The following is a 17540-nucleotide window of genomic DNA, read 5'->3' as shown; positions in this document are numbered from 1 at the left end:
GCCGAACCTGTTGGTGTCGTGGAAGTTGGGGGTACCAAAGAAACAGGAGGGTTCCCCGGGTTAGTCACAGAGCGCAGCCGTTCCTCCAAGTGCACATAGCCATCCTAGAGCGACTTGACTGTTTGCGACAATGCTGCCAAGTGCTGGCAGATCTCGTCCAGAGGAGAGGCCCCTCTTGCAGGCTCCGACATGGCTGTCTTGTACTGTAATGGTGCTGGTGGCTGAGCCTGAGGTGCAGAGGTAGCCTCGTGGGATAAGGTACAACAGGAACACGGACGGGTCACACTGGTGGTAGACACGGGCTAGTCTGAGGTGCGCAGTCTAAGTGACAGCAGGTCTTTACCAGGGCCTCTGATGGTGAGGATGGATTTTGCTGCGTGCTGAACACCAGGTAGCGGTCCTCAGGGTTGCCCCACCAGGAGGTGAACAAGTATAGAATCGGAAGCAGATAAGCCGACAAGGATAAGGCAGGAGAGTGGTCACAGGAACAAGCCAAGGTCAGGGCGGGCAGCAAGCAGACGAAGTAGTGGACAAGCCGGGAGGTCAATCAGGAAGTCAACAGGAAACAGCAGGTTCAGGATCAGGAAGTACAGGTAAAGCTGCAGACAAGACAGCAAAGGCAAAGTGCTGCTGAGGTGTTTAAATAGGCCAGCCTTTTGCCAATTAGTGCAATTAGTCTGCACTAAGTTAACTCTTTAGTGGCAGATTCAAGACAGCACTTCAGTGTGCACAGGGAGTGTTCCTAACAGATCCTAAAGGGGAAGGCCAAGTTGACCTTCCAGTGGTTACAGCAGAAAAAGGTGAAGGTTCTGGAGTGGCCATCACAGTCTCCCCCTCCTTAATATAATGGATAGTAAGCGAATATTACCTGTGCAACAGTCTATGAATCTTGCCTGTAAGTGCTGCGTTTTTTCAATTTATACACATTGAAAAATGATCTAATTTATGATTTTACCACGCTCACCTCTAATAAATCCTTTGGAATCAATTATTATAAATCAATTAACGTGTACAAAATGAAAGTGCTAGTGCATAATTCACAATAGGTAAATCAACATATTTACTAAAGTAAGATAGTAAGTTGGTAAAGTCAGACAGTCCTGTGCACAAGCGTGCATAAAATTAATACCTGTGGCTAAGTAAAGTGCTAGTGCATAAACAAAATAACAATGCACAAATTCGTATATCTTACAATCAAATGAGATCGATCAATAAAGTCCATAGTGCTAACAAAAAGACATCCTCTGTTAAAAGGTGCCAGTGCTCAAAAACTTATGCTGAAGTAATGATTTTCTTCTTAAACACAAAGTGCTTGTCATCACCAACACTCCACTCTGTGCGATTATATACACCCCAACTCCAATGGGTTTAAACTCACCAAACGGAGATGATCCCCCATTGGCATATACCAGAAGAGGTCTACACAAGCTTTCTCACAGTTCCACTGTGTTTGGCTGCTTATCCTCTGCATACTGTCTCCTTCACAGTACCTCAGTATAAATCTCATGAAGGGGAAAGTATCAGACGGAAATCTCATGCTGTTTTTTATTAAGATCGAAATTCAGGTCCTCATAGACTACTATTACAGCACGCTGTCAATAATGCTAAAGAGGGCAATACACAGTATTAAGAACGAATGGCCCGTACACACGATCCAAAAACGGATGAAAAATACCACTTTCGAAGCGATCGTAGGATAATCTGATCGTTAGTACAGAGCTTTTCGAGAGCCGATCACAACAGTTCATCCGATATTATCCGATTGGACAAGCAGGAAAATTTTCCTTGGATGATACCAGATTGTACGATTTTCATTCAATCAGTACAGTTGTCGTCCGAAAATACAATACAAATACACTACAACACATTACATCACTTTTTTATTCTGTCGTGCCAGAATTTTCGTAACTTTAGTAACCTCTCCATTAGCATGCAAAAAAAAATAAAACAGATGATATGTCATCCAATTTTCGGATATTGTGTATGGGCCATTAGAGTATGCAGACCTTTGAACAGGGTCATTCCATTTGTTTACTTGTTGCCATGATTGTGCCATTCTGTTATGACCTACTGTTGAATAGGAATCCCATAATAAAAGAAATGTGTTTTGCCTGCTCACTTATGTTTTCTTTAACCTCTTGACCCCCAGAAGATTTACCAATCTTCATGACCAGGCCATTTTTTGCGATACCGCACTGTGTTACTTTAATTGACAATTGTGCTGTCATGCAACTCTGTACCCAAATAAAATTTGTAATTTTTTCCCACAAATAGAGCTTTTTTTGGTGGTATTTAATCACCACTGTGGTTTTTATTTTTTGTGGTATAAACAAAAAAGGATGACAATTTTGAAAAAAAAAAAAAACTATTTTTACTTTCTGCTATAAAACATCCAATAATTGTTTATTTTTTTTTAAATCTAATTTCTTCATACATTTAGTGCCGGTTCACACTACTCCGACTTGTCAGGTGACTTGGTCGCCTGACAAGTCATGCTACATTCTGTGCAATGGGAACCGTTCTAATCGGAGCGACTCAAGTCGCTCCGACTTAGAAAAAGGTTCCTGCACTACTTTTGGCCGAAGTCGGAGCAACTTGCATTGACTTCTATTATGTGAAGTCAGTGCAAGCCGCGCCGAAGTCGCGGTGCACGGCGACTTGTTCAAGTCGCCCCGAAGTCGTGACGCCATAGTGTGAACCGACTCTTAGGCCCTTATGGCTTAGGCTCTTATGTATTCTGCTACATATTTTTGGTAAACAGAAAATCCCAATAAGGGTATATTGATTGATTTGCACAACATTTATAGCGCCTACAAACTGTAGTATATATACTGGAATTTTTATTTTAATAATAGTAATGGTGGAAATTAGCAACTTATAGCAGGACTGCGATACTGTGGCAGACAATCGGACACTGACACTTAGTGGGAACCAGTGACACTAATACAGTGATCAGTGCTAAAAATATGCACTGTCCCTGTACTAATGACACTGAAGGTGGGTCATGGATGGGTCTTCCAGCATGACAATGACCCAAAACATACTGCCAAGGCAATAAAGGAGTGGCTCAAGAAGATGCACATAATGGTCATGGAGTGGCTTAGTCAGTCTTCAGATCTTAATCCTAATGAAACTTTATGGAGGGAGCTGAAACTTCGAGTTGCCAAGCGACAGCCAAGAAACCTGCAACAAAGAGTGGATCAAAATCCCTCCTGAGATGTGTGCAAACCTGGTCACCATGCGCCAACAAGAGTTTCACCACCAAGTAGTAAGTCATGTTTTGCTTGGGGATCAAATACCTATTTTACTCACTGAACTGCAACTTAATTTATAACATTTGTATCATGTGTTTTTTCTGGATTTTTGGTTGATATTCCTTCTCTATCATTTAAAAAACACCTATGACAACAATTATAGACCCTTCATTTATTTGTAAGTGGGCAAACTTGTAAAATCTGCAGGGGATCAAATAATTATTCTCCCCAATGTATATATATTAAAAAAACTTTGTTCACGTGCAGATTTTTTTTTTCTTGAATGTATATGGTTTCGATTACAATATGTTTAATATAGGTTTCTGGCAACAGGACAAACTTTTGTGTCCTTTCACCATTACTTCCTCGTGGGTGTCTCCACGGTGGCCAAAGTGACCCGGGAAACCTTCTTGCCACTGAGGGAGGAACACTATTTCTTGATTCGTGCTTGCCGATGATGGCACCAATGCATAGTGAAAATATTTTTTGATTGTCTTCTTGGCATTTGCAGGTGCAAACCTCTGCTTCATATGTGTGGATATTAGGCCTGTGGAACATAATCGGAGCATCGATGCATCGCGATGCGACCCTTCGCGATTCTGCATCGATTCGGGGTGCCGTCAACATCGATTAGGAAATGACCTCATCAACCGCGGCCACGCCCTATCGCGCCTGGGAGAAAAAAAGCCACAAGATCACAGCTGATTGGTGGATTTGTGGGGGAAGTCACAAGAACACGGGTGATTGGTGGATTAGTGTGGGAGCTTAATAAAAAGGCTTCACCCCTCCTCTTCCCTCTCTTTGACCCGGGCCGAGGCACAGCAAGAACATCCCCCGCGTGTATCGGCGTCCCACCTGCGGCCTTGCAGCCAAGAAACCAGCCAAGCCAGTCCACACAGGAGCCCCGAGTGTTGCAGCCATCTAGGACCTGGAGCCCCAAGTGTCCCCATCGCAGCCAGCCAGCGCCGCCCGCCTCACCGTGGTCGTCCCAGGCCCAGCCGCCACACCACTGACGCCACATGCCAGCCGCCACTGAGCCCAGAGAGCAGCACCTGTCCTCCTTTGCAATGCAGTGCACAACAACCCACACAGTCACACAGCAGGTAAGTCCGAACGAATAATTGTAATCATGGGGGTCTCTTTGTATCTCTGGGGGGGATATCTGTGATGGGGGGGCCTGGGACAGGGGACGGTCGGTCGGGGGTAGTGTTCTGCGGTGGCAGGGGGGGTCTCTGACTGTCAGTGTCAGTGGGGTCTCTGTCAGTGTCAGCTGTGGGGGTCTGGGGAAGGGGGGTCTCTGTCAGTGCTGTGGGGGATTGGGGAAGGTGTGAGAAGGAAGTTCTCTGTCAGTGTGTCAGCTCGGCTGGGGGGGAGAGGATGGGGGTCTCTGTCAGTGTCAGCTGTGGGGATCTGGGGAAGGGGGGACTCTGTCAGTGCTGTGGGGGATTGGGGAAGGTGTGGGACTGGGAAGGTCTCTGTCAGGGTGTCAGGCTGTCAGCTCAGCTGTGGGGGGAAGGGGGTCTCTGTCAGTGTCACTGGCAGCTCAGCTGTGGGGGAAGGGGGGGGGGTCTCTCTGACTGTCAGTGTCAATCAGGCAGCTGTGGGGTAAGGGGGGGTCTCTGGCTCTGGCTCAGTGCATGCATAAGAGGGACTGACAGACAGACACACACACAGTTATATTTTATGAAAGATGTTGCTTGCTTGTTGCGGCTTAGTTTACAAGTGCTTTTTTTTTTTAAACACTGACAGAGTTTGGCAACTTTCGTCATCCGTCTCCGTCACATACGTGGTAGTATGGTAATGGCAGAAGGAGAAAAAGATCGAGAGATAAAAAATGCACCTAACGTTTTAAGAGCAAACATCTGGGCACATTTCGGATTTTATGAACACACATGGAAGCGTGAGTTGGACAAGACACGCTGTGTGTAAAGCCTGTCACACAAAAATTAAATACCTAGGGAATACTACGAACTTGAGAAACCATGTTAGCCGTTTTCACTCTGAGTTAGTAACACCTGTCGCCACCAGCAGTGCCACCACTGCCAAGGAAAGACTGCTAGACCCAGATCAGCCAAGAATTGATGCCATACTGTCAACTTATCCGCCCAACTCTGAAAAAGGGAAGAAACTAACCAAACCTGTGACAGCTTTCATCGCTAAGGACCTATGGCCTTACTTACGGGTTTATCTACCTTTTGAAGACGCTAGTGCCACGTTATAAGATCCCGTCACGCAGTCACTTTACAGAAAATGTTATACCTGCACTCTACCACGACACCAAAGCTCAGGTACTTGCGTCAATGAACCAAGCCAGTCGAGTCGCAATAACGTGCGATTCAAGGACTTCAGTCACAACGGAGTCCTATGTTACAATAACAGCACATTACGTTACTAAGGACTGGCAGATCTTGTCACATGTGTTGCAAACGAGAGCCATTTATGAGTCTCACACAGGTGCTCATCTGGCAGAGCTATTGTCTCATGTCGTGGAAGAATGGCAGCTGTCTGATAAATCTGTAGTGCTTGTGACCGACAACGCGGCGAACATGATAGTTGTAGCTCAAGTTGGTAAAATTCCTCATGTTAAATGTTTTGCCCATACACTCAATCTTGCATGTCAGCGGGCATTGAAAGGGGCCACGCTCTCCAGGTTTCTCGCCAGAGTGCGACGAATATCCACATTCTTTCATCGCAGCACTAGAGCAAGCCACTGTCTAAAAGAGAAACCGAAATGTCTGGACCTGAAGAATCATAAGCTAATAACTGATGTGCCAACAAGATGGAACAGCGCATATGACATGGTCGAGAGGTTCTTAGAACAACCACCTGCAGTTTGTGCCATCTTGCCGTCTCCAGAAGTCAGAAAAGGAGAGTCTGATCTCTGCACTCTCAATGAAACAGATGTGTCAAATGCAGAGGACGCTGTGAGTGCATTAAAGCCAATGAAGGATGCAACCTTGCTGATGTCAGAAGAGCGCAACCCAACAGTGTCTCTCATTGCCCCTCTAAATGCACAACTGCTCCAGAGCATGACAGACACCATGGGAGACACACTCATGACCCATGAGATCAAGAATGCCATCAAAACAGATCTCCTGAAGAGGTACAGCAGTGAGGCAGAGAAGAAGATCCTTCATACAGCCTCTGCACTGGATCCTCGCTTTAAAGGACTGCCTTTTATTCTCACAGAGGAGGAGAGATCGGAGATATACAGAGGAGTGACTGAGGAGGCTGCATCTTTGGAGGTAATTAGAATTTCATCATGTTTCCTCCCAGACAGCTAGAAGCTCAGCTACATTGTGTTATGTAATAAGACCTGATTCACTGATGCAGTGTGGGAAATGGAACTGTATGGATTACCGTGCGGTTTCCCACACCTCATCAATGAATCACACTCTTAGGCAGTTCAGCTCTTCTTATACTATTATCTTTTGTTCAAACACAGATTACATCTAATAGAAGGACAAATGTGGATGAAGTGCCTAGGGAAAAAGCAACTGTGGAAGAAGAAACACCTATTGAGGACAGCCATTCTCCTCCCAAAAAAAAGGCCACAACATCGCTGCTCATGACTTTGCTGGGGCAGTCTTTCACTGATGGTGCAATAGAACCTAAGAACCCCTATGCCAAGGCAGAAGACGAAATGGAAAAATATTGTAAAGCCCCACCTCTGCCTCTCACTAAGGACCCTTTGAAATGGTGGCATGAGCATGAGGTCATATTTCCCCTCCTCTCTCAGCTGTCAAAGCAATACTTGTGTATCCCAGGTACAAGTGTATCTGCAGAGCGGGTTTTCTCTACTGCAGGAGATGTTATAACTGCAAAAAGAAGCAGTCTGAAACCTGAGCATATGGATCAGCTAGTGTTCTTACAGAAAAACCTACATGTTCCCAAATGCTAAGCACTGCAATAATTACTAATTCATGTTTTTAATGATTAAAGTGATTAAAGTAATTACTAATTCAGTCTGCCAGTCTCATCAGTGTTGTTTTATAGCTTTATAGCACTGATGGTTTGTTTTTGAAGATTGTCCTGTCCAATGTCCATTGCCAATCCATAATCCGTTGCTTCACACTAAAAGTGTCTAGGGGTTCATTTAACCCTTAACCAAATAAATAATATTAAAGTGTATTTTATTCTAGACAACTGACACCAAGCCAGCCACAATGCCAGCATTATAGGAAGGAAAATCATTGAGAGAAATAACTTGTACATTGAAGCTTAACCTCAAGTAAATCTTATTTTATTGGATCACAAGTAAATACACCAATTTTGGATTCTTGTGTAATATTACTATATTTGTGAGTTTGTGAATGTGACCCCATAAGGATTTCCTCAAGGTTAAGCTTCAGTTGACAATTTATTCTCTCAAGGATTTTCCTTCCTCTAATGGTGGCTTTTTGGCTAGCTTGGCTTCAGTTACAGATGTAATCGACATGGTAGAGTGCAGTGCAGGTAAAGTTTTCTTTCTGTAATGTGACTGACTGAGTGTCATGACAACTCAAGAGCTTATAACTAGGGATGATCGAACTTTTCAGAAGTTCGGTTCGGCCAGAACATCCGAACTTCCCGAAAGTTCGGCCCGGATTTCAGAACCCCATTGAAATCAATGGGACCCGAACTTCGGTAATCAAAAAACACCATTTTGAAGCCCTAAAACCCAATAAATGCCCCTAAAAAGTGCCTAGGGTTCTGGGTCATGCCCCAGGGACTATTAATCACACATAAAAAAAGTTCTTAAAAATTGTCATTTTTGATAGAAACATAGAATGTGTCGGCAGATAAGAACCATTTGGCCCATCTAGTCTGCCCAATATATCTGAATCCTATGAATAGTCCCTGGCCCTATCTTATATGAAGGATAGCCTTATGCCTATCCCATGCATGCTTAAACTCCTTCACTGTATTTGCAGCTACCACTTCTGCAGGAAAGTTATTCCATGCATCCACTACTCTCTCAGTAAAGTAATACTTCCTTATATTACTTTTTATTATTATTATTATTATACAGGATTTATATAGCGCCAACAGTTTGCGCAGCGCTTTACAATGTGAAGGAAGACAATACAGTTACAATACAGTTCAAAACAGGAGGAACTAGAGGGCCCTGCTCATTAGAGCTTACAATCTAGAAGGGAGGGTCAAGTGAAACAAAAGGCAATAACTGTGGGGGATGGGTTGATGGAGAAAAAGGAGGTACATTTGTTAGGGGTTGGTAGGATAGGCTTCTCTGAAGAGGAGGGCTTTCAGAGATCGCCTAAAAGCTAATAGAGTGGGGGATAATCGGACAGATAAGGGTAAGGAGTTCCATAGGATTGGAGAGGCTCTGGAAAAGTCCTGGAGGCGAGCATGGGAGGAGGTGATGAGTGAGATAGAGATCAGGAGGTTTTGAGAAGAACGAAGAGAGCGATTAGGTTGGTATTTTGAGATGAGGCTGGTGATGTAGCTGGGGGCTAGGCTGTGGATTGCTTTGTAAAATGTTGTAAGTATTTTGAATTTAATTTGTTGGGTGAGCGGAAGCCAGTGGAGGGCTTGACAGAGAGGAGCGGCGGACACTGAGCGATTGGTGAGGTGGATGAGTCTGGCGGCAGCATTCATGATGGATTGAAGGGGGGATAGCCTGTGTAGAGGTAAGCCAATGAGAAGGGAATTGCAGTAGTCGAGGCGCGAGATGACCAGGGAGTGAACTAGGAGTTTTGTTGTGTCTTTGGTTAGAAAGGGCGTATTTTGGAGATGTTGCAGAGGCTGAGGCGGCAAGATTTGGACAGCGATTGGATGTGGGGTTTGAAGGAGAGTTCAGAGTCCAGGACAACACCTAAGACCTTGGCATGTGGGGATGGGCTGATGGTAATGCCACTGATATTGACGGAGAAATCAGGGGAAGGGGCACGCGGTGGAGGAAAAATTATAAGCTCGGTTTTGGATGGATTTAGTTTGAGGAAGTGGTGAGACATCCAGACCGATATATCTGATAGTAAATTAGTGATGCGTGAGGAGACTGAGGGAGAGAGCTGAGGAGTGGATAGGTAGATTTGGGTATCGTCAGCGTAGAGGTGGTATTGGAAGCCGTGGGAGGCTATCAACTGACCTAGAGAGGAGGTGTAGATTGAAAATAGGAGGGGTCCAAGAACAGAGCCTTGGGGGACTCCAACAGAAAAGGGAAGAGGAGAGGAGGAAGTAGAATTGTAGGTAACGCTGAAGGTGCGGTTAGATAAGTAAGAAGATAACCAGTGAAGAGTACAGTCACGGAGACCAAAGGCATGGAGTTTTTTGAGGAGGAGGGGATGGTCAACCGTATCAAAGGCAGCAGAAAGGTCCAGAAGTAGGAGTACAGAATAGTGTCCATTGGTTTTGGCCGTTAGCAGATCGTTTGCCCCTCTAATTTAAAACTGTGTCCTCTTGTGGTAGTTTTTCTTCTTTTAAATATGCTCTCCTCCTTTACCGAGTTGATTCCCTTTATGTATTTAAAAGTTTCTATCATATCCCCTCTGTCTCTTCTTTCTTCCAAGCTATACATGTTAAGGTCCTTTAACCTTTCCTGGTAAGTTTTTTCCTGCAATCCATGTACTAGTTTAGTAGCTCTTCTCTGAACTCTCTCTAGAGTATCTATATCCTTCTGGAGATATGGCCTCCAGTACTGCGCACAATACTCCAAGTGAGGTCTCACCAGTGTTCTGTACAGCGGCATAAGCACTTCTCTCTTTCTACTGCTTATACCTCTCCCTATACATCCAAGCATTCTGCTGGCATTTCGTGCTGCTCTATTACATTGTCTTCCCACCTTTAAGTCTTCTGAAATAATTACTCCTAAATCCCTTTCCTCAGATACTGAGGTCAGGACTGTGTCAAATATTCTATATTCTGCCCTTGGGTTTTTACGCCCCAGGTGCACTTATCCACATCTTGCACTTATCCACATTAAATTTCAGTTGCCAGAGTTCTGACCATTCTTCTAGTTTTCCTAAATCCTTTTCCATTTGGCGTTTCCCTCCAGGAATATCAACCCTGTTACATATCTTTGTGTCATCAGCAAAAAGACAAACCTTACCATCGAGGCCTTTTGCAGTATCACTTATGAAGATATTAAACAAAATTGGTCCCAGTACAGATCCCTGAGGTACCCCACTGGTAACATGACCTTGTTCTGAATGTTCTCCATTGACTACAACCCTCTGTTGTCTGTCACTCAGCCACTGCCTAATCCACTGATAGAGAGCCAATTATTGCAAAAAAAAAAATGAAAAAAAATGTTTTTGGCGTCTTTGGAGGCAGGCAAAACATCTGAACTTCTGTATAGGGGTATATATACACACACACTTATATGTATTTTACACATACACATATATAGGTGTGATAGGAGCGGAGACCTATTGGTGTTAATTATTTCATTAGCGCAAGTATAGTGTTCTGCTACTTTCACACCTATGTATGTGTAGGTGTATATATACATACATGTGTGTGTATATATACCCCTATACAGAAGTTCAGATGTTTTGCCTGCCTCCAAAGACCCATAAAAAATGCCCAAAAAAATGCCGGCACCAAAAAAAAAAATGCCCAGGTGTGTTGTTGCAGGCGTTTTTTTTGGGCATATTTGTGGGTCTTTGGAGGCAGGCAAAACATCTGAACTTCTGTATAGGGGTATATATACTCACACACTTATATGTATTTTACACATACACATATATAGGTGTGATAGGAGCAGAGACATATTGGTGTTCATTATTTCATTAGCGCAAGTATAGTGTTCTGCTCCTTTCACACCTATATATGTGTATGTGTATATATACAGACATGGGTGTATGTATATATACCCCTACACAGAAGTTCAGATGTCATGCCTGACTCCAAACATCTCCTCAAAAAAGCCCTATAAACGCCTGCAGCAAAAAGCAGGCTGACCGGCGAGAAGCCATATCCCTGTTCTGAAAGTGACCTAAGAGAAACGATCTTTTCTCTATAGCGGTCACCCTGATATGGAAGGGTTTTGTCACCCTGCCATAGCAGTCAGAGTCAGTTAACCCTACACTACACTATGGTCCCCTTACACTTAAAACTTTCCCTGCAGAAACTAGATTATTAAAGCTAACTATAGTGGAAAATAGCACCCTAACTACACTAGATATCCCTTTCCTCACACTAAAAATTGCTAAATGACACTTTGTAGCAGAAGTAACAGAACTGCTTCCATTCTCTTCCATGTCCCTGTATTACAATGCTAGGAATTTGGCGGGGGCTATCTTATATACTGGGGGGCATATTCACTAATGATTGGCCTATGGACCCCCTAGTCACTCCAATCACATTCCTAGCATTCTCCTGCCCCCTCAATTGGCTTTTACTGATGGTTCTGGTCCAATCACGGGCTTTTAAAGCCCATTTCCTGTACCATTGCATTTTGGTCGGTTCTGGTTGCCGAATTCCGAACTTTTTAAGCAAAAAGGTTCGGAATTCGGCCGAACCTTGAAAAGCCAATGTTCGGGTCGAACCGATGGTCGACCTGAACCATTCGATCATCCCTACTTATAACGCAGCTCTAGCATTAACTCAACACACACACACAGTGTGTGTGGAGTTGATGCTAGAGCTGCGTATAAGCTTTTGAGTTGTCACGACACACACACACACACTGTGTGTTTAGTTGACTGGCAATGGCAGGGGCAAACACAATCACAGTGAACCTGGAACATTTTATATTTTTTACAGCTTTTCTGGCACTGGAGAGATGGAGAATGTCTTTTTTTCAAAAATGGTCCATTCACATAAGTGAATTGATAAGCTTAAGCTTATATTTATATAACTTCCCCTCTAGCAGCCATCAACTCACTTGAGTTGACTGGCAGTTGCAGGGGGAAACAAACACCACGGTGAACATGGAAGTTATGCAGCAGTGCACTATTGCCAGGTTCACCTTGATGTTTGCTACTAGTCAGGAAGTGCTCTGTTTTGTAGAGGAAAGGTTATGGCACACACCTGGAATTTATTGCAACACATGTCTGTCTGGTGTCTGTTGTACTCTGTAGCAATAGCAAGTGTAGGGGTTCCCTCAACCAAACAATACTAAAGGTAAAAATGTATCTAGACAACTGAAGGCAAGCCAGCCACGGTACAGGAAAGGACATCCTTGCAAGATTAAATCAATCATACATTGAAGCGTAAAACCTTGATTAAATCTTTACTGGATCACAAATACACACAAACCTGACCTAACCATATGCCTTGAGTTGTACCAGTGCCAATGCCAAACCTTTTTCATGATTCTGATGCAGACAATCGTGTTTTGTGTTTTTTTGTGATCCCATGAAGATTTACTCAAGGTTTGAGCTTCAGTTGATGATTTACTCTGTCAAGGGTTTTCCTTCCTCTAATGGTGGCTTGGCTTCAGTTGGGTTTAATCGTGGTAGAGACAGAGACTGTCTGCAGGACCGCAACGTTTTCTGTAAAGTAAGTGACATAAAAGTGACATAAGTGAATTGATAAGCTTAAAGCTTATATTTATAACTCCCCTCCAGCAGCCATCAACTCACTTGAGTTGACTGGCAGTTGCAGGGGGAAACAAACATCATGGTGATCATGGTGGATGAGGCTTTTGAATTCGCTGAAAATCGAATGCAGCCCTACAGTGGTTATGGACTCACAAGCAGAACATTTTTATTATCATCTCAGCCGTGTCCATCAGGTTCTTGAATGAGCATTTGGCATCTGTGCAGCAAAGTGGCAAGTACTCTTGTCGTGCATGTTGCTGGATGTAGAGACTGCAATCAAAATTGTACTAGTCTGCTGTGTCCTCCATCATTTTCTACGATAAAAGGAGAGAGGCTTCGGTAAACCAGAGTCACCAAATCCAACTCTGTGTGTCCAGTTTATAGATTTTTTTTTTCACAATAAACGTTTATTGAAAAGGAAAGGTTGAATACATACAGTATATGGTATAGCATAGTAATCAAAAAAAAAAAAGTAAAGTAAAAAGAAATATAATATGAATTGAAATGAATAGTAATACAAATATCAATACATATAGCATTTTAAAATGTCTTATATTAAAAAAAAAAAAAGGTAAATAATGACATACATAGTATTTGTAGGTTGTTTAAAATGAAAAGTATAAAGAATATATATAATATTCTTATTATATATATATATATATATATATATATATATATATATATATATAAAGAATACATTTTTACATTGTTGTAATCAGCAAGAGAAATTCTCTTAAATATGGCATCAGTTTATAGATTTATGTTTAACTGCACGGCTCAAGACAATTCGCAATCAATTTACAGACTTCTTTGTTTCACCTGTGTCCTGTCAGGATGAATATGTGTAATCTCATCCGTTGGCTTTGCATTTTACTATACTCATAATAAATTAAAAATATATTTTTTCCGTTAATAAAATTTCCATTAATAAAATTTGTAAAAGTTATATTTTGTAATTTTTCTTCTTTTGTGTCTCTAAGCAAATATATTTATTTTAAATGTGTTAAGAAAAGTGGCTATAATCCATGTACGCATTCTGTGGAAGGTAAAGTCTACAATCCTTTTTGATGTCTTTAAGTGTTTACCCCACACAGAGGGAAAACTCTGTCCTTTTCCTCGGTGGGAGGCAAAAATTTACAGTCTGCTTTGGTATCTGTATACGTTTACCCCACACAGAAGAAAAACTTGTTTTTCTCTTACGTCCTCTGACAGTCGCTGCCCATTCATACAGTCTTCACCAATGGGTATTGACGTCTTATCCATAGGAGCAAGCTAGGCATAAGACTTGTTAAAAACAAAGTAATTTACATAGACACACCTATGGGGGCTGTCCCACTGGTCCAATACCCCCCTGCTATCAGCCATCCCAACTCAGTTTGTCTTCTGCCTAGTTAGGAGTGAGATAGGCTCTCCCTGTGCTGGGGCTACAGTCTCAGACTTCTTCTATTTCTTCTATTATTTATTAGCGTTTAGTTAGACACTTCTTCAAGATGATGACGGCGTCGCGGATCTGGGAGTCGCACTGGTCGTCCTGGTATCCCAGGACAGAGGGCCTTATGGAATCCCAGCCCGCCATCGAGCGTTTAGCAGGCTATGCGTATGCCCTGGTCTCGCAAATGACCCATCCCTGTCCTCAGGGATGACAGCCCACGAGGTGGCCACCTCGCCTGGACGTCTCTCCCACGGTTCCGTGCGTTGCTAGAATCCTGCGTTTTTGGCTGACGCCACCCCCGCCATCTGGGGTGGGAGGTTTCCCGTCGATGTGAGGCACCCATGCCATCGGGTACGGTAAGTACATTCGGTGTGGGGCCTCTGTCTGGGGCTGACAGTCCTGTGTGTCTGTGGTATCCCCGAATGTCTGTGCGTTTTTGGGGCTCCCTTTCTCCTGGTCCCTGCGGGGACTTTCACTCAGCTAGTTCGCTATGTGGGTTGTGGGGGTCCCTCTCCTATGTGACACTTTATGGTGTGTGTGGAGGTGCAGACACGTGCGGCGACCGCTGCGGGGTTAAAAACCGCCGGTCCGCCATTTTAGGTGTGGGCAGCATGCTGGCCTCACTGTGGGCACTTCTGCAGCGATGTATGTAGTGTATTTTGGCGCCTTGCGGCGCCATCTTGTGTGTGGCAATGTGTTCTCCTGAGCACATGTCGGCGGCCATTTTCCCAGAGCCTCCCATTGCTTTCTATGGGCAACCATGTTTCCTTAGTCTGAAGTCCTAGTTCAGCCTCCTGCGTTGGTAACACTTGTTCACGTGGTAGCACTTCCTCTTTCGGTACAGAGGAGATCGGCAAGCGTGTGGTAACACTTGTGGGGTCTGTCTATGCTGTTTTTTTGTGGGAATATCTCTGGCTATCAGCTTATTCCTGCTTGGGGGCCTGCTTGCAGAATCCTTCATAGCGGTGTACGTTTTTTATTATCGAGTCCCAGGACAGCAAATTTCCCCCAGCTTTGGTGGATGATTCAGGTTCCTCTGAATCTTCTGCTCTGCCTGCTTTGACTGCCGCACTTGAGACTTTAGCGTCTAAAGTGGATCTTTTCATGACTGAACGGGATGCTAGAAAAAGACCTAGGCTTTCTCTTTCTTCTGATTCTGAATCTGACATGGTTGCTGTAGATAGTGGGCCCCTTGCAGGGCCTCGCTCTTCTCAGTCTGAGGGGGAGGCGGAGGATGCGGGGGTGGATGATTCCCCGCTGGGACGGCCGAGGACCACGCAGCTATGGATGCGCTGATCATTGCCGTTAAGGAAACACTACATTTAGAGGATGAGCCCAATCCTCCGGGAAAACGGTCCTCTTTTGGTACCCACAGATCCCGTAAGGTGGCGCAGGTATTTCCTTGCCCCACTGAGTTCCACGAAACTGTGAATGAACAATGGCGCAACTTGAAGCGCACTTTTGTGGTGCCAAAGAAGTTTCAGCTCCTCTACCCCTTTGCGTCTCCTACGGATTCGCGCTGGTCTGTGGCTCTCAAAGTGGATCACACGGTGGCCAGATTGAACAGAGCCACTCTGGTACCTACCGAGGATTCTCTGGTGTTTAAGGATCCTACGGATAGGAGGCTGGAATCTCTTGCCCGACATTCCTACATGGTGGCGGCTTCCATGCTGAAACCTATTTTTGCCTCTGTCATGGTGGCTCAAGCCGTGGCGGATTGGACCAAGCTGTTCAGACGCACCCTCGTGGCTGATTCTGCCCCCCCTACTAGCTTGGGGATGGTGGACCAGATTTATCAAGGGGTCATGTATTTGTGCGATGCATAAAACATGACAACAGCATGCGTTTTGCCAAAAATGGATTTTAGAAAATTTACGCTGAAACTTGTAAGGAAATTGCCCAATGAAAAAATAGGCATAACAGAGGAAAAAAAGGAAATAAAGTTTTTGGTACACCAGGAGGGATGATGAACAATGGAAGGCGGGATCTACATAAGAATGGATAGGTGGGGACAGGCAAGGAGGAGGAAAATTTTGTGGGAATTGGGGACCATGGAAGGAGGGAAACGATGAATCACTGCAGGAATAGGTAAGTGGGGACCAGGCGTGGAGGAGGAAAATCTTGTGGGAATTAGGGGCGATTGAAGGAGGGAGCAGATGATTCTGCACAGGAATGGGTAGGTGGGGGCGGGCATTGAGGAGGGGGAAGATGTTATGAGGGAGGATATGGCACCGCTGAGGTCCTGGGGTACATGGGAGGACCTTGAGAAGCAGTGTTTATTAGCTTGGGGGTGAATCACACTCAGTTTTGCAGCATGGTACTGCATGGCAACACCATTTAGGATTTGTGTTGGGAGGAGGATCAGGGAAGAGGATTTGTGCTAGAAGTTGTAATATGGTAGAGGGGGGAGTGGATTTGTGCTAGGAGAGGAAATATTTTTTTTTGGGGGGTGGTTGTGCTACTAGGGATGATTGGGGGATATTTGTGCTAGGATGGGAAATTTGGGGGAGGGGGATTTGTGGTGGGAGGGGGGATTTTGAGTGGAGAGGGATGTTTATTCGGAGGGGAAATTTGAGGATTTGTGCTAGGAGTAATGACTGTTTTTTTTTTTGGGGGGGGGGGGGGAGATTTGTGCTGGGAGATTTGGGAAGGAGAGGATTTGAGCTGGGAAGACGGATTTCAGCAGGGAGGCAGGTTTGTCCTGGGAGGAGAGGGAATTTGTGCTTAAGCATTGCTGGGTTAAGCATGCAGATTAGTGCTCAATTATTTTGCTCATACATGTTAGGGGGAGGCACTGTTTGACAAGACTGCTATATACTGCTGATGAGAAAGGGTATTTAGCAGTTTATATTTACTAAAATAATTGCATTTCCATGTTCTGTGTACTGTGATATAGACCAGATATAGTGAATGCAGGCTCCTGGGTTTAGTAACATTTTATTACCCATACTGGGCTCTTAACCTCCAATCTAAGACCTATGCTGTAAAACTCAAACTGTATACCTAAACACTATCTTGCCAAATACTCAACTCATCGTCGGTCAGGAGCCTCTTTAGCGATAGCATACAGTCCTGCAATCCCTAGATCAGGGGGCAGCAAGCCACTGGTCAACCGCGGGAGGCTGACAGGTGGAGTGAGACCATGGCTCTGCCTCTCCTCAGCCTCTGCCACTCTCATGTTAACTGCAGAGCAGCATAGTGCTGGATGGATACAAAAAGCACAGAACAGTTCTCTAAGTGCAGATTGATTTATTAGGGTATTTTAAAAATAATTGTAGCAACTCACAAGAGCCAGCAGGGGATGTGAAGGGGAACAGAGGACACTACTGTTGCACACTATGTGTTCCTAATGCCTTTTTTTGGGGGGAG

At 44.3% G+C, this 17540-nt stretch overlaps 1 protein-coding gene across 1 annotated transcript; it reads left to right on the top strand.

Annotated features, from left to right (window-relative positions):
- Positions 1 to 6196: 6196 nt before the first annotated feature.
- LOC309548192 (E3 SUMO-protein ligase ZBED1-like) lies at positions 6197 to 7155 on the top strand (the record flags this gene model as incomplete). Its single annotated transcript, XM_082248147.1, has 2 exons — positions 6197 to 6499; positions 6700 to 7155. The coding sequence occupies 2 exons, from the start codon at positions 6197 to 6199 to the stop codon at positions 7153 to 7155; spliced, it is 759 nt and encodes a 252-aa protein (XP_082104273.1).
- Between the last annotated feature and the right edge of the window lie 10385 nt (positions 7156 to 17540).

Source organism: Pelophylax lessonae, assembly GCF_965119305.1.
Source record: "Pelophylax lessonae genome assembly, chromosome: 2".
NCBI classification, from domain to species: domain Eukaryota; kingdom Metazoa; phylum Chordata; class Amphibia; order Anura; family Ranidae; genus Pelophylax; species Pelophylax lessonae.
The sequence above is the reverse complement of the archived record's forward strand: the minus strand, read 5'-3'. Positions and strand labels throughout refer to the sequence as shown.